We start from the raw sequence: 16,496 nt of genomic DNA, 5'->3' as shown, positions 1-16,496 counted from the left end.
ATTCATCACCACCAAACCAGTATTATATGAAATGCTGAAAGGTATTCTTTAAGAACAGGAAGAAGAAGAAAAAGGTAAAGATAAAAATTATGAACAACAAATACATATCTATCAACAAGTGAATCTAAAAATCAAATGAATAAAAAATCTGATGAACAGAGTAAACTGGTGATTATAATAGAATCAGGGGCATAGAAAGGGAGTGGACTGACAATTCTCGGGGGGGGGAGGGGTGTGGGGAGTATGGGAAGAGACTGGACAAAAATCGTACACCTATGGATGAGGACAGTGGGGGGGGGGGTAAGGGCAGAGGGTGGGGTGGGAACTGGGTGGAGGGGAGCTATGGGGGGAAAAAGAGGAACAACTGTAATAATCTGAACAATAAAGATTTATTAAAAAAAAAAAAAAGAAGCTCACGTGGAGCCCGCCCTCAGCAGGCACCTGCAAGGAAGCCCCAGGTCCCAGGGCATTTGCAATCGATGGCCAGGCAGCGGCAGAGCCTTTGCCTTGGTGCTGCTGATACCATTAGAGCAGGTCCTTGCTTTTGGACTGAAGAGAAGGAGGATGTTTGTTTGGACGGTTGGGTATTTATTTTAATTACTATTTGGAAGCGGCTGGCACTGCACTTCTTCTTCGGGAGAAAACAATATTTGGAAAAATATTCTGAGTAGCCGTTTGGGGTAAATGAGACTTGTGGGCATGGATATCAGCAGAAACCAAAGATCAGGCAACAGAGGAAACCTGGTGGAAGGAAGAGAGAGGGGAGCAGGAGAAGGAGGCAAGGGAGGAAGGAGGAGACAGCAGGATAGAGAGGGCTGAGCGAGAGGGGAACTGGCAGGTGGAGGACCAGCGAGCCTCCTGTGTGGGGACGTAGGGGGGGAACAGTGTTTTGAGATGCTTTACGGCAGTCTGGGGTGTAAAGCCCCCTACAAACTCCCGTCTACTAGGATCACTAGGGGCTGTCTTGTGCACAGTGCGGAGGGCCCTGAATTCACTCCTGACTCATGATGTTCAGAGCAAAGCTGTGCGAGCGAACGTCCTGTGATGATGGGAATGTCTATCTGTGGACCCGATATTGCAGCCTCGAGTTACATGTGGCCACTGGGCACCTGAAATATGGCTCATGTGACCGAAGAACTTGATTGTATTTCACTGTAAGTTACCAGCCGTATGTGGCGAGTGGCTACCGTACTGAGCAGCACAGGTGTAGAGAGAGGAGGAACAGGCAGAAGGAAGAGTCCTCAACTCAAGGAGAGCCTGAGAACGTAAGTGCTCTGGGATTTGCTGAAATCTTGGTGGCAGGCTTGAGACTTAAACTAGGAATGGAACTGGGGTTCTGGGAGGAGGGGCAGAGTTAAATCAATTTTATCTGGACCATGGTGAGGTCCAGATATTCAGAAACCCTAAGCTGACAACCCTAAGCTGACAACAGAGTTACAGAATTATTTGAGAAAAAGGAATAGAGAGTCCTCACACAGGCAAATTAGAGATTCTAGAAATGGGGAGGGTTGGGTTTTTTGTTTGTTTGTTTTTTGCTTGTTTTTGTTCCAGAATCTAAGCTAACGAGTGGCTATTTTTTCTGCACAAACATCTCCTGGAGAATTCACAAAAAAACACAGTTGTAATGGGACATGGGAGGTGTTAGCAAATATCTGAGCCCCTCACTGGCTGAGTGAACAGGGCCTTGCATCACCCACTGACGCCCGCTCACCCGAATCTAACAACATCCCCCCGAAGAAGGGCGGTGTAAAGTCCACTCACAGCCCAGAGGGCTGAGGCTCAGAGAGGTTCAGGTAAGTCCAGGAGAGGCACGATTCTTGGTCTTTGGTTTCACCCAACTTGCCTCTCCATCTAAGAGGCCTGAGCTGGACTTTCCACTGTGGCCACTGCGTGAGACTGTGCGGATGCAAATGAATGTTTCAGGACCACAGACACGTGACCAAGCTCCAAGGTGCCACGCATTCCTGGTGTGCTGTTCCTTCTCCCACCTGCCACGGTCTCTCTCCCGGCCTGTGAGCCCCTCCACGTGAGACCCCACGTGGGTTCGCGGCTGGGTCTCTGTGGCCTAATAGTGCCTGCCACACCGCCCATCTCCGCTAATACCGAGGGACTAGAGCAGCGGTTCTCAACCTGTGGGTCGTGACCCCTTTGGCGGTCGAACAACCTTTTCACAGGGGTCGCCTAAGACCATCCTGCATATCAGATATTTACATTACAATTCATAACAGTAGCAACATTACAGTTATGAGGTAGCAACGAAAATAATTTTATGGTTGGGTCACAACATGAGGAACTGTATTTAAAGGGCCAGAAGGTTAAGAACCACTGGACTAGAGAAATGAATGAATGAAATGGCAAAGGTGGTTTCTCCACTGCCTTGTAAAAAGACTCTTTTCACTTTGGAGAAATAGCATCACAACATTTACCCTCCTTAAGTCGCCAGAGCATCTTCCCATTTATCAAGTGGAGCCAATTCTCAGCCACTCTGTTGGGGACTCTCCAGGGAGGTTGGCTGAGGGCTGACGCCTCTCTTTTTTTCCTCTCCTGTTGGATTTATCTGCTGGGGGCCTGTGAAGGGAACTCCTGACACTTACACACTGACCTCTTTCTCCACTCCAGTCCTGGCTATGCCTGCACTCATAGGTAAGGAAAAGACAGGCCGTTTCTGTTATCAGATGCAGTAAAAACTAGACATAGAGAAAAGAAGCTAATAAAAGGAGAAAGGATTCAGATGTATTGACTCAAGCTACATTGGGTATTTTGGAAGGGTAAAAATCTAGAATCTATCATACAAACAATCAGTCACCAATTGCTCCAACAGCTTTCCTTGGTAAATATGAATGACCAGGGATAACAATTTTTCTTGTAGACACAGTACTAAGTGTGGAATATATTTTCATCAATATATTTTCATCAAAAGATGGATAGAGAACAGCCAGGCCTGCAGTGACATGACAAACACTCCCCCCCGCCCGCCGCCCGTGGACGCCTCCCAAACATCCAAGCGAATGACACAAGGCCATTTCCCAGGGTCTCCAGGGCACTCCCATTACAAAGCTGAGCAGTTTGCCCATCCCAGGCTCACTGACATACATACGACACGCTTGGGAGTTCAGTATTTGCCTCGCAGAGGAAAGAAGTTACTTCCTGCCAATTAAAGACTGAGGACATTCAAGTTAGACATCCGCTTTTTCCTTTATAACCTGCCTGAATTATTTGAAGTTTTTAACACTCTGGAATTACTTTGTTTCGGTCTGTCGTTTTGTATTCCTTTAACAAGTGTTTAAACCTTTTGCAGTGAAGTATCACAGCAAAGTTATCAAAGTTTGGTAACTTACAAAGATCCGAGTTACAGGATGAAGAACGACACATAAATTACTGACAAGGGTGGAAGAACGAGCCAGGGGCAGCACTCACCTTTCCGAAGCTGGCAGCGTTGACCGGCTGGGTGTCGTTCTTCTCGCAGAAGTCCAGGTAGTGCATGTAGAGGGCGCTGCGGGGAATGCAGACCCCTTCCGCAATCTCATAGTTCTCCTCCAGCCTGGGGAGATGAATACACGCCCAGTGAGCAAACCCCAGTCAGACAGGGATGGGGTCTTCCTGGGCCTCCTCCAGAGCTGGGCAGACCTCAGAAATAACTAACTTCCCACAGTTGGGAAACTGAGGCCCAGGAGGACAAAGCAACCTGCCCAAGGTCACGATGGAGTGAGGAGGTTAGCGGACTCCTGGACCCTGTGGGAATGCCCGCTGGTCACGTTTTCAAACCAAATTCCCAGTCCTCCTCCTCGGTGCTGTCTTTGGCATGGCTACATTCTGGGTGGATTGGGCTCCCTGAAATTCCAGAAATGATATAGGGTCTTGCAGGTGCCCCATTCAGACAAGCTTCGAACCACACACTCACTGTGTAGCCATTTCTAATGGGTGTCACAATCACAGAGCATGTTTGGCTGACTCGTAGCAGTGGGTGGGGATGGCCTGGGAAGCAAGCGCCCAGGAGAGACTGGGCAGCTGGACAGTCACTGACCACCTACTGTGGGAGGCTTTCCAGCCACAGCAGGGAGCTGCACCGCCTGGTTCCGCTAGGATCGCCTTCTGGGATGCACTAGGATTGCATGATTCTATCCTGTTACCTTCTTCATGAGCACAGATCAGGGTTCACAGCAGGGACTATCAACTTGGGTCAAACCCCAGCCTTGTCACCTGTGGGCTTGGTGACCTTGGGCAAGTTACTCAGCCGTGGGCCTCAGTGTCCTCTGGTAGGTGATGATGATAACCACCTCATCAGGTTGTTGTGACGATCGTGTAATTTGTGTCATGTGCCGGCCTGCTGCCTGGCACCCGGCAAGTACTTAGATGTTGGACCTCATCATCACCATCCACTTTTCGCTTCATAAAGCCTCTGTTGGCTCCTCTAGGTCAAGAATGTGTTCTAGATATTGGGAACATGAAAGCAAACTAGATTCTTTCCTCTTTGACCCACACACCACAATGCAGGCATCAAGACAACTCCTGCCTCCTTTCCCACGGACACACGGGAAGGTTCACCACTTCTCCCAGCAGAGCTGCTGGGGCACACGGCCATGTGGCTTCTCCCTGGGCCCTGCGACCTTCAGAGGCCGGGGCACACAGGTTCAATAAACTCACCAATAGAAAACAGTCCTCCTTTGATCATGAGTTGGATTTTAGGAAACAACCCGAAGTCATTTAGAATCAAGTTTGAGGGCTAAAACACTTTTTGAGGGGCGGGGGGTCGATAATAAGGCGTGAATCTAAAGCAATAACACAAATGTCCTCAACTGGCTCCTAACTTTCCCTGAGGCACTTGCCCAGGAAGTGGTCCAGCGCTGTCGTACCCGGAGTGGAACGAGGGCACGGCCTCCTGAGGTGCCCACTTGAAAGGCAGCGCTCATTGGCTCACTCTGACGTGTTGAAAGATCAGTCTTTCGTAGTCAAACCCCATGGATGCACACAGCCCTAGGATGCTCAGATAAATGAGGAAGCCCGGTGCTGAGGGGTCCCTGGTCACCTCATCCATCCAGCCTCCTTTTCTGGGAAGGGGAACACTGAGTAACTCCGGACAGTTTTTAAAAGTGTTTCGGGAAACACTTATGCAATCCTTTCTGGGCAACCCAATTCCTGGAGTTGGAGTCACTTCTGCACCCTTAAAGCCCAGCATATCCCTTGGCACCGAGCAGGTGCTCAGTAAGTGTCTGATGAATAGACGGTTTCACTCATATAGTCATTCAGCGAATACCGGTCGGTCACCCGGCAGGTGCTGGGGACACCACGGTGAGCAACATGGTCCGTGCTTGCACACAGAGAACAGGTTGATGGTGGGCAGATGGACAGAGACACAGGTAACCTTTAACAATATTTACTGGATGCCGGGCAGCATCCTAAACATTAAGGAAATGGCAGTGAATAAAACAAAGGCCCTGTCCCGAGAGGGTTCCATTCAAGTATGTGTGCCCCCAGCACCGTAACTCAAAACCCTAAATGTGTTTTTTTTGTGGGAAAGTGGTTTCATGTAGAGATGAGGCTCCTTAGGGCTACCTGAGCATCAGGTCTGCTAGGGATGGGAATCAGCTTAGCCATCAGCCCCAAATGCCACTCACAGTGCTGTTTCTCTGTAAAAGGGAGTTCAGAGGTCTAAATAACAAGCATACACACAAACCCGTAGGGGCCATCTGAGTAAGACAGCGCTCGCAAGCTGGGGTCTCACAGACACGCTTTGTTTGGGCTGAACAGTGTTGGCCCAACTTTGAAAACTCAGGACATTTCACATTGGAATCTGGATTTCTGGCTTCTCTGAAAAAGGCTGAGGTCTGGCAACACGGGGCCCATATTCCCGCATGACAACAATGGGCCCGAGTTACATGTGCCCTCAAACTGGCCAGAGGCCTCACTCCTCCTGTTTTTCTTACACCCAATCTAGTTTCTGTGCTGGTCTGGCTTCTGTTGGCTCCTGTGTTGACATAAGACACGGCCTATGCCCTAGTTCACGGTGCAGTTTAACTGGGGAGAATAATGCACAGAACTAAGAATATTTAAGCACTACAACCTGCTGACCACAGGTGCAGCGGAAGGTGGGAAAACAGAGAGATTAGTGCTAGATGAGAGCAGCTGATTAGGTTTCATGGCTGAATTGGGATTGCAACTTTGGAACAACAGCAGCGGCAGCCAGCATCTGGTAAGCTATTAGGCAGGGGCTCTGGGCAACAGGATCTCATTTGATCCTCACAATAACCCTGTCCAGTAGGTATTATACCCATGTTTTAGATGAGGAAACTGAGGTTGTAAGAGTGGAACTCATTTGCCCAGGATCATGCAGCTAGCTAGGAAATGGGAGAGCTTGTCTCACTCTTCACCACTGTGGTATTTGCCAAGATAGAGGGAGGGGGTCGCGGACAAGAGAACCAGAAAGGATGCGAGACAAACGTGGCATGTGCTTTGGGTGATGGAGCTGCTGGTCTGTGTGGAGCAGGGGGCTTGTGAAGGAGTATCTAAAGGGAGAGAACCATGGCAGAGGGGGTGTGAGAAACGTTCAATCCCCACAAGGGAATAGGGCCTGGCTTAAAGAGTTTAGCAACCCCGGGAGTTGAAGAGCTGCTACGAAAGCATTATTTTCAGAAGGCAATGAAGGGATGCCCAGAGAATCAAAACCAGGGGTCCTCAAACTACAGCCCGTGGGCCACATGCAAATACAAATATTGTATTTGTTCCCGTTTTGTTTTTTTACTTCAAAATAAGTGCAGTGTGCATAGGAATTTGTTCATAGTTTTTTTTTTTAAACTATAGTCCGGCCCTCCCAACGGTCTGAGGGACAGTGAACTGGCCCCCTGTTTAAAAAGTTTGAGGACCCCTGATCAAAACAATAAAGACACAGAGGCAGGAAGACCTGAGTGTTTCTGGGATGTTGTAGGAATAATAATAATGTCATCAATAACAACAGTAACTAACATTAATCTAAAGCTCAGTATGTCCTTTTTGCCAGCAATGTCTTGAATATAGAAAGATGTAAAAAAAATCCATGTCATAGGTTTCTTCTTAGATTACTGACAGTTCCATCAACCACTCCCTTTGAAAAGCATTGACTTCAACTCTTTAGACGGCAGTGGGACATTTTCTGGTTGAAGGCACACACACGAACAACTGGGCATCAGGAACTTTGTGCACGACAAGCTGCAGGGAGGGGAGAAGTATCCCCTTTTTGCTTGTTTTGCTAATGAGTTCCTAAAATTAATTCCATCCAGAAAAATCCATAGGTACATTCAACAAACATGCATTTCAAACTATTCAGAATTCCTATTATAAAAGGCATCTGAGCCTTTAAAATGATGGGGGGGGGGGGGACAGTTAAGATTTTTAAGCATGGGAGTAGCACAATCAAATTTGTTTTGGAAAGTTCACTCTGGCACCTCTATGGGGGGTGAACAAGGTAGACTAGTGAGGCCTAGTCCACAGAGTGGCCGACTACTTAGTATTTGTTGAATGAATGAACGAGCGAACAACTGAGACCAGTTGGGAGGTACTCTGACAGTCCAGGCAAGAAACGAAGGAGCATGAAGCGAAGGAGTGGCCACGGGGCAGAGAGAACATTTAGGGTGTGCGTTTTCTGTCGTCAGATGTGAGCAGGGTAGGGGCAACCAGGGCAGGTTCTTAGGCTCCTAACTGGGCTGAATGGATGAATGGGGGCTTCACTCCCCAAGATTAAAAAACGCAGGAGTGCTGAGTTAGGGGGAAATGATGCTCCCAAACTCGGTGTCAGCACAGGCTCCCGGTACATTCCCGGGTCCCCCATTCATTACTTTATTTAGGACCCCTGTGCTCAGTTTCTGGTTGTTCTTGTGGCCTGTCTGCTCATTAAATCTGGCCAAGAGATCAGGGGTAAAATATAAGATCAAGATTAAAATGCATCTCATTAAATGAACCCATAGCAGCAACCAACTATTTGAGTCGGATGTAAGTCAGAGATCACAGGCTGAGTTAATTAAGCAGTTACCTGCCCAAGGCCAGCAGCTTCTAAACAACTACATTTCCACCCGTTTTATTCCTCTCACCAGAGCTTCTCCGCCTCCAGGTATCTGGGCGAAGCATTTTAATAAGCTCTATGAAGACACAGATGTAATTGGCATTAAGGGCAGCGTTGACATCTGATGAGTTGCTACCACCAGGAATAGCATCATGACACCTTACCCCAAACCTCCTCACAGAGTCCAGCGGGCCTGGGGTGTGCTGACGTCGCTAACTGGAATGCCCGCTTCCCGGCCAAGGCATGGCAGAAAGAAAGGCAGTTCATTATTTCTCTTCTTATCTGATGAAATTCCCAGAGGACATCATTAGTCTGACCTGATGAACAATACTCCATTATACCTGGGTATTTTTAATGATCACAAAACAATTTCCCATGTCTTCCATTTTCTGATCTTCTATTCAACGACTTGGTCATATTTGAATTGAGTCTATCCTATTATGGAGATAATGAACTCCGTCTACTAGCCAGCGTGAGTCATTAACCACGGTGTACGTTTTTAAAAGACCTCCTCGCGAGGTTTCGGCATGTGGCGTCCGAGGGCACACGGGGGAAGCTCTGCATTAGTACTTTACAATGAAGAGCAAAGAGCACCTGGCATACTTGTCCCCTCGGTTCTCATTTTAAACCTGTTTTCTTACATGTGCACCTGGGCTTTCAGCTCAAAGGCTCCACTTCTCCCGTCCTTGCACACATGTCTAAAACAGAACTTTTTTCCCCGTATTTTACCAGAAGAAATGACAACAGGACTTTAAAAAAAATGTTGAATGTCATAACTTGTATAATTGAGGTTGTCAGAGACACCATTCACTGTCATAAACCATCCCTTTCCATCTATTCCCTGTCTGTACATAACAAACAGGGCTCTAAGGACATCATCATGGGTAGCTCAGTTGGTTAGAGCATCATCCTGAAATACGCCAAGGTTGAGGGTTTGATCCCCAGTCAGGGCACATACAAGAATCAACCAAAGAAGCCCTAGCTGGTTTGCTCAGTGGGTAGAGCGCTGGTCCTTGGACTGAAGGGTCCCAGGTTTGATTCTGGTCGAGGGTGCATACCTGGTTGCAGGATGGATCCCCAGCCCTGGTCTGGGTGTGTGTGGGAGGCAACCAATCTTGTGTCTCTTTCACATCAATGTTTCACTCTCTCTCTCTCTCCCTCCCTTCCACTGGGGTTGGGGGGACAAGAAGAGATAAACCAAAGAACTTATATACTTATATGCATAGCCCATGGACATGAGCAATATGGTAATTAAGACCTGGGGGAGTAGGTAGGGACTCAGAGAAATGGGGGTAAAGGGGGGGAATGGAAGATATCTATACTATCAACAATAAAAAATATATTTAAACAAAGAATCAACCAATGAATGCATAAGTGGAACAACAAATCCCCTCCCTGCCTGCTTCCCCTCCCTCCCTCTCTCTCTCAAACCAATAAAAATTAAAAATAATAGTTTTATCACCTTATACCTTAACTACAGCACAAAAAGCCCCTTTTAAAAAATAGGAACCGAGCCCCACAACATAGCATCTCATTCTCCGAGACATTTCCACCCTTCGTGTTGGTCTGCTTAACCGTCCTTTCTCCACCTGTAGCTACGGCTTCTAACAGGACACACCCACACTTTCACATTATCTAGCACCTCTGCTGCTTTCAGAGCTAGAAATGTTCAGCCTTCCTTTCTGAGACTCGCATTATTAAAGTAAATAATGTTATGTCACCGTTGAATAAAGACTCAGGTCAGAAATGAGCGCAAAACATCAGGTATTGGTCACAGCCAATGAGTCTGGCCTAGGAGCTTGGCCGGGTCTAAAACTTCAACAACAGTATCCAGCCCAATCCTCTACCTTGGGCCTCCAGGAACATTTGAAAGAGAAACTCTAATTTACTTTGTTTCATATGAATTTGAAACTGAAAGCCCATCAACCACCCAAGGCTTCACTTTTATTTTTCAAATGAAAAGAAAATGCCCCCCACCCCCACCCCTACCGCCCAAGGACATGACAATTTGGTCTTGTGTCCTTCACCTTAGGGAAAGGGCCTGACTTCCTCTGAAAACTCCCGAAAGGGAAAGTAGATCCACCAGAAAGTGACAAGGAGCTGGGAGGTGTGAGAGGGCGGGGCCGGGAGAGGACTTGTGCTGGCAGCCAGGAGGCCAGGATGGTGGGACAGGCTGCTTTCCCTTCCCAAATCCTCCCGTGAATAGAGGTTATTGTGCGGCCAGGGCTCCAGCAGGGCTGCCTCCCCAGCGAGCGAGGCTTTACTCACCCTCGTGACCGAGGATGCTGGAAAGTGTGCGGCAGGAGGCATTGGACAATATTTGTCTGTTTTCTGCTGGGAGCTGCCTCCCGATCACGTGGCCTCGAGGATTCCAGGCTGCTTGGCTGCTGGGTTATTTGTCCTTAGAGCGGGGATGGCGTCTAAGGAGATGGGAAGAGGCTAATGACAAGATAGGGAGAAGGTGGTGAGGCAAATAGCTCCCATCCAATTCCAAAAACAAGCCAAACGTCCCAGAAGAGCGTGGCACTGTCGGGTGGGTGGCAGCCACCATGGCGGTGAGGCCTCTGTTTCCACAGCGTCCTGCCGGGCTGCCCACGGCCACGGGAGAGAGGGGACACCGTGAAGGATATAAACGCCTCAGAGAATGAGAGGCCGCGCTGTGGAGCCTGGTTCCCATTTTCACAAAAAGCATTTTATTCTGCGAGTGAAGATATAAAATGGCAAAGCCATCGAGAGGGCAAGTGTGCCACCCCTGACCATTTCCTGGACACCAGGTTCTTCCACCTCTTGATTCTCGCACAGGAGAAACGCCGCAGCAGGTGTGCACGGGGGACACATGGACATTCTCTGGGCCCGTATTTGTAATGGCAAAGATGAGATCTGGACACAACCGAAGTGTCCACCAAGAGGGGAAGGGGGAAGTAAATGCTGGGCTGCCTTTGGGGGCAGGGGATCCTGGGCAGCAGTCACAGTGAGGCTGTTCCTCACGGACTATCATGGGCAGAGCTCCTGGACCTTGCCCTGAGGAGGAGAGTGTGGGCCAACAGAGTGTGCCCGGTTGTGTGACAGTATTTTTAGTGTTATGTCTTATTTTTTATTTGTTTTTTATTTTTTTGTTGTTTTAGTGTTATATGTCTTAAAAAGAAGAAAATACTAAATAAGAAAATCACAGTTCAGAAACTTTTATCAGTACATGTGCATGTAAATGCACAGGCAAAGACCGCACATATACATATGTATGTACACATGTGGGAATTTCTCACCGGTAACGGGGTTGCCCTGAAGAAGGAAGCAAGGAATTACATGAAGGGAAGAATTCCGCCTTATCTGTAATGCTTTTGTTTTTAAATAAGGAAATGCATTACTGTGTACGGAAAATAAAAGTATGTACTCAATGTATTTGTATCTTGCCTTTTTAATAAAAAGCTATGACATTTTTAAAAAGAAGAAAATCAGACAAAGGAAAGAGATTTTAAAGTACATAAGCATCAGATTTTGCTCTGAACTCCCTGGCGGTCAGAGCAGAAAGGGGACACATTATAAATTATGTCACATTTCTTTATAAAGTGGAGGGTGCATCCAGTTCCCTTTGAGACAGTTTTTATACTGAAACTGTGTCTTAAAAATAGTTACTCATGTGGAATTTTATATGATGTCACATGTCCTCCACCACACTTTTAAGCATGATTGTTCCTATTTAAGTTTAAAGAAATGGCTTACTTTTTCTTCCCTGCTGTTTACAGACGCTCCCCCGGCCTCCCTCTGCCACCTCAGCTGTGTCACCCGCTCCTTGCTCACTATGCTCCAACCACACAGGCCGCCTTCTGCAGCTCCTTGGACAAGCTTAGCCTGCTCCCAACTCGGAGGCAGAGCAGATGCCCTGGCATGTGCCCAGCTTACTCTTCAGAGCTGAGGAGGCCTTCCCGCTGCTGGGAGGTGAAGGGAACTGCCTCACTCAGTTACACCCTCTCCTTGGGGCAGCCTGTTTCCAGAGATGGGCAAGGTGGGGAATAAAGGACCAGACCCATGGCCTCCATTCCAATCCTCTCTGAAGTGCCGTCCCAGCTTCAGAACTCCCTGTGGGGTTGCTGAGCATCATCAGCCCCTATTCTCAGTCCACTTCATCCACCAGTGCTGTCCCAAGAACAGCCTAGGAAATAGTGGGTGCTCAGTAAACGTTTCTTGAATTTGTTAATAACTGACATTCCATCTTAAAAATCCTATATAATAAAAGGCTAATATGCAAATTGACAGTACGGCAGACAACCAGTTGCTATGACGTGCACTGACCGCCAGGGGCCAGATGCTCAATGCAGGAGCTGCCCCCTGGCGGTCAGTGCACTCTCACAGGAGGAGTGCCGCTCAGCCAGAAGCCGGGCTCAGCCAGAAGCTGGCAGCACTAAGGATGTCTGACTGAAGGCTTAGTTAGGCCCGCTCCCCCTGAGGGCTCCTGGACTGTGAGAGGGTGCAGGCCAGGCTGAGGGAGCCCCTCCCCCCCCCCCCCATCCCCTCCCCCCCCCCCACCGAGTACAAGAATTTCATGCACTGGGCCTCTAGTATAGTATAATACAATACAATACAATACAATACAATACAATAGGAATTAAAGGAAAATTTAAGGTCTGAATAACTTGATGCTTTTGGCAAATAATAAGTTTATATATTTTATCCTATATAATGAAGAGCTAATATGCTAATGGTCGTGACACCCTCACACTGTAACAACCAATCAGCAGGAAGCTGCGTGCGCCTGCGCAGTGGGGCAGAGCCGCTGCATTGTTCTGGAGAGGAGCCGGAAGTGGGGAGGCGTCCTGAGGAGGCAGGACCATCCTGTGGTAGGGAGAGCGGGGGTGAGAGCCCATAGTGCCCCCCTCATCAGTCCTTCACCACCCACTGCTCGCACTCAGCACGCCTGCTGCCCACCTGCCAGGGGAAAGAGTGCAGCACATGCAGCGCCAGGAAGCAGCGCTCAAAACTCTGCAGCAGGCGGGAGGCTTCCACGCTCTCCTCTGGTGCCATGACAGGGCAGAGGAGGCGGGACCAGCCCAAGGTGACTTGTGAGGACCGAGGGCGGGGCTTGAAGGTGCCAGAGAAGCCCAGAGGGGTCAAGGGTGGGACCAGGCGCTCTTGAGCTTTGGGTGGAGAGGTTAGGGTGTCAAGGCGGGGTGGCGGGTGAGCGGGGCCGCGCAATTTCACATGCCAGGTCACTAGTTTATAATAATAAGACTAAAGTTTATATATTTTCAAATCTGATTTGCCCTTGAAAGCCAATATATCATTAAAATAATCCACTGCCTAACTTTGTGAATTGGAGGATGAAATTTCTTTTGGGATGATCTATGTGTCCCTTTATTTAGAAAAACAGATATTTTGTATAGAATTAGGCACAAGAGAAAGAGCACGGACTGTGCGCATGTCAGGGAAGAGAGAAGCACTGTTCCAGGACATCCTTGTGGGACTCAGAGGAAGGGGCATGGCTAGCCACTGATGGTGGCTGAGATTTACCAAGCACTCACTCTCCCACGCACTGTTAGCACTTTATTGTACTCACTCACTTCCTCTTCATGGCTACCCTATGAGGTAGATACCACTGCTGTCCCCATTTCACAAGGGAGTAGACTGAGGCACAGAGAGGTTAAGGAACTTGCCCAAGGTTCCACCGCTGGAAAGAAGCAGAGCTGTGAGTTCATTCCTGGCAGTCTGACTTAAGAGACCACACTTTCCACAGCCTCGCTGTCGCTTGGCAGATGTCAGAGAATCACAGGCAACAGACACAAACAAGGTGATTTCCTTATAGTCCCTTTCAAATCTTTTATTCTAAAATGTGCAACATGTCCCAGTTATTAAAGCAAGAGTGTCGATTCCTTGCATTTCTAGAATCTCTCAGCCCCAAAGTCTTTTATGTTGATGCCTCATTGGCTGTCCTGACATTATGGGAATTTGTGTGACCATCATTCAGGGGGAAGAGGAAAAGGATGATCTGACCAAAGAGGAAGAATAGAATTTTAAATAAAGCAAAAAAGCAGCAAGTGAAACGAGAAAAAGGATATAGGGACACATCGACGGGAACCAGACAGAGGCTGGAAAACAACCTTGGCTAGCCTTGGAGCAAAGCAAGGTGAGCATTGAGACTCTCCTTAGAGAAGATTGAGTTACGTTCCTGAATGCTCTCCCGGTGCTGTTTTCCCCTCACCCGTGGCTGGATTAGACGAGAGAATCTAATACGACTTGCTCATTAACGCCCATCTGCTTTCTGGCTCTCTCCTCCATCTTCCTGATTTTTCTCTGCTTTTCTTCCAAACGTGAGTGCAGCCTCTTAAACACCATCACTAAATATTACATCGAGCCCAGAAATTCCAAATACTAAAGAGAAAGCCACTCTAATAGATAATTCTTATTAATGCTAACATAATTGCTTTGTAGTTGCAAGTAACTGTTAATTCATTAAGGCTGATTGACGGGGTGACTAGACCTATGTTTCTATATAGTCTGCTGCAACATTATTAACTGAAGTATGGATTCCATTAAAATCAATTAATAGCATCCATGTGGAATTTAGTCCTTGCCAGTGTTTGGATGACGGGGGGAGAAGGGGTGGAATCTACCTCAAAATAAAATATCAAAATTCAAATCTCCAGCCTAGATCCAGCCTGAGTATTTTACACATCCCTGCAAATTCAAGAGGTTGCAGACGGGCTATTAGATGTCGCATTATCATGACAATGTCAAACCAGCCAAGCCACGTGCCCGCCAAGCAGTGTGAAGATAGAGTTACATGAGCATCCCATCAAGACAGAACTTACTAAAAAAGGAACTTACCATTGCAGAGTAGCAGGCGTGGAGTGGGGCTTGGAGGCTCTATTATTTTCTTTTTCCTCATCTGTTAAAGGAAAGAAAAAGAAGCTAACTTCAGTAGGAAAAAGTAAAAGGCCGCTCAGCTCTCAAAACATTGTTTCCCTCAAGTGTTGATGCTCTGAAAGCAATGAGATGTTGGCTTTTTCAACAATTCAGACTTATTATACCTTAATTTTTTTTAAAAAGGGGGGGGGATTGATTTTTACAGGAAACTCTCACACCGATTTGTATTTTTGTTTGACGCAATATGTAACAGTTTGAAGAGTTCGCTCTTCATAGCTGAATAGGACTGCGCTCATCCAACTTGCTTTTTTCCCAAATGAAGCTGGACATTTCTCTCAACAGTTTTGACCCTAAGAACATACTGACCTCACTCACCATTTTCTCCTTTTAACTTCTTCAGAACAGAAAGTGAGGGAAAAGGTAGGGAGAGTGTGAGTGTGCAGAAGAATCAGGTTAGCAAACAGAAGAGCAAGGGTCGGCAAACCTTTTCTGTAAAGGGCCAGACAGTAAATATTTTAGAATTTTGAGGCCAAGAAGCAAAAATCAAGAATAGTATGTAATGCCCAGCCGGCATGGCTCAGTGGTTGAGCATTGACCTATGAACCAGGAGGTCAGGGTTTGATTTCTAGTCAGGGCATATCCCTGGTTGCAGGCTCCATCACCAATGTGGGGCGTGCAGGAGGCAGCCAATCAATGGCTCTCTCTCATTACTGATGTTTCTATCTCTCTCTCTTTTCCCCTCTGAAATCAATAAAGATATTTTTAGAAAATAATAAATTTTAAAAAAAGAATAGTATGTGATATTTATATAATGAGAGAAAACAAATTCCACAAAACTTTTATTGACAAAATTCAAAATAATAGTAATTGAGTGCAACTTTTATAATACTGGCCTATTAATGACAAAAATGAAATTATTTAGGGGGAAGCGGGTACCATTTTTCTTAATTGGGGTTCAAAGTTCACAATCCCTATCATCAAACAGATTACAAATATTCACCTATGAGAGAAAAGCCTGGGAAAACAGGCATCAGTCCAGATCTGACCTGTGAGGTTCTCATTTGCTGACCTCTGCAAATCCAACAATCTGAACAGATCGATTTTTGCATCCCTAAGAGGAATTGCTCACATTTTATCAGGATGAACAGAGAAATAGATATAGTCTCATCCAACTGCTGATGAAGATTCTGATAGAAATGGTCAATATAAAATAAAGTTCTTGATCCACACGTAACATTCTCAAAAGAAAATTATCAATGTCCAAACCTACAAGTATAATCAACAAAATTTAATAAGAACTTGTGAAATGGTCAATGAAATAAAGCTGTGGTATAAAAATTATATGGAAAAGAATTTGTACCCATGAAAAGAATTTAAGTAAAACAAAAATGAAAGTAAATGATATAAGCTGTGTCAAAATTTTAAAAAATAAATTACCTTAACAAAGTTGAGTTCAGAAAATATTTTTCTCAATGGAAATTTATCAATATTGGTGTAATTCAGATGAAAATGTCTGCTCTTAAACACTATGGCAGATATTGTACACACACACCTGCTTCCACATTAATGGAGGCCGATTTAGAGGGGACCAAGTGTTCAGGGAGGG

General features: G+C 46.7%; 1 protein-coding gene across 1 annotated transcript in view; it reads right to left on the bottom strand.

Moving 5' to 3' along the window:
- RFX4 (regulatory factor X4) overlaps positions 1-16,496 on the bottom strand; it is a 131,711-nt gene that overhangs the window by 76,355 nt on the left and 38,860 nt on the right. The window contains exons 3-4 of the mRNA XM_036300786.1: positions 14,852-14,912; positions 3,418-3,541 (exon numbers count right to left, since the gene is read on the bottom strand). Of these exons, the coding sequence (XP_036156679.1) occupies positions 3,418-3,541; positions 14,852-14,912 (185 nt within the window). The remainder of the gene's footprint in view (positions 1-3,417; positions 3,542-14,851; positions 14,913-16,496) is intronic.

Source organism: Myotis myotis, unplaced genomic scaffold (assembly GCF_014108235.1).
Source record: "Myotis myotis isolate mMyoMyo1 unplaced genomic scaffold, mMyoMyo1.p scaffold_m19_p_3, whole genome shotgun sequence".
NCBI lineage: Eukaryota > Metazoa > Chordata > Mammalia > Chiroptera > Vespertilionidae > Myotis > Myotis myotis.
This window is presented reverse-complemented; position numbering and strand designations above follow the sequence as displayed.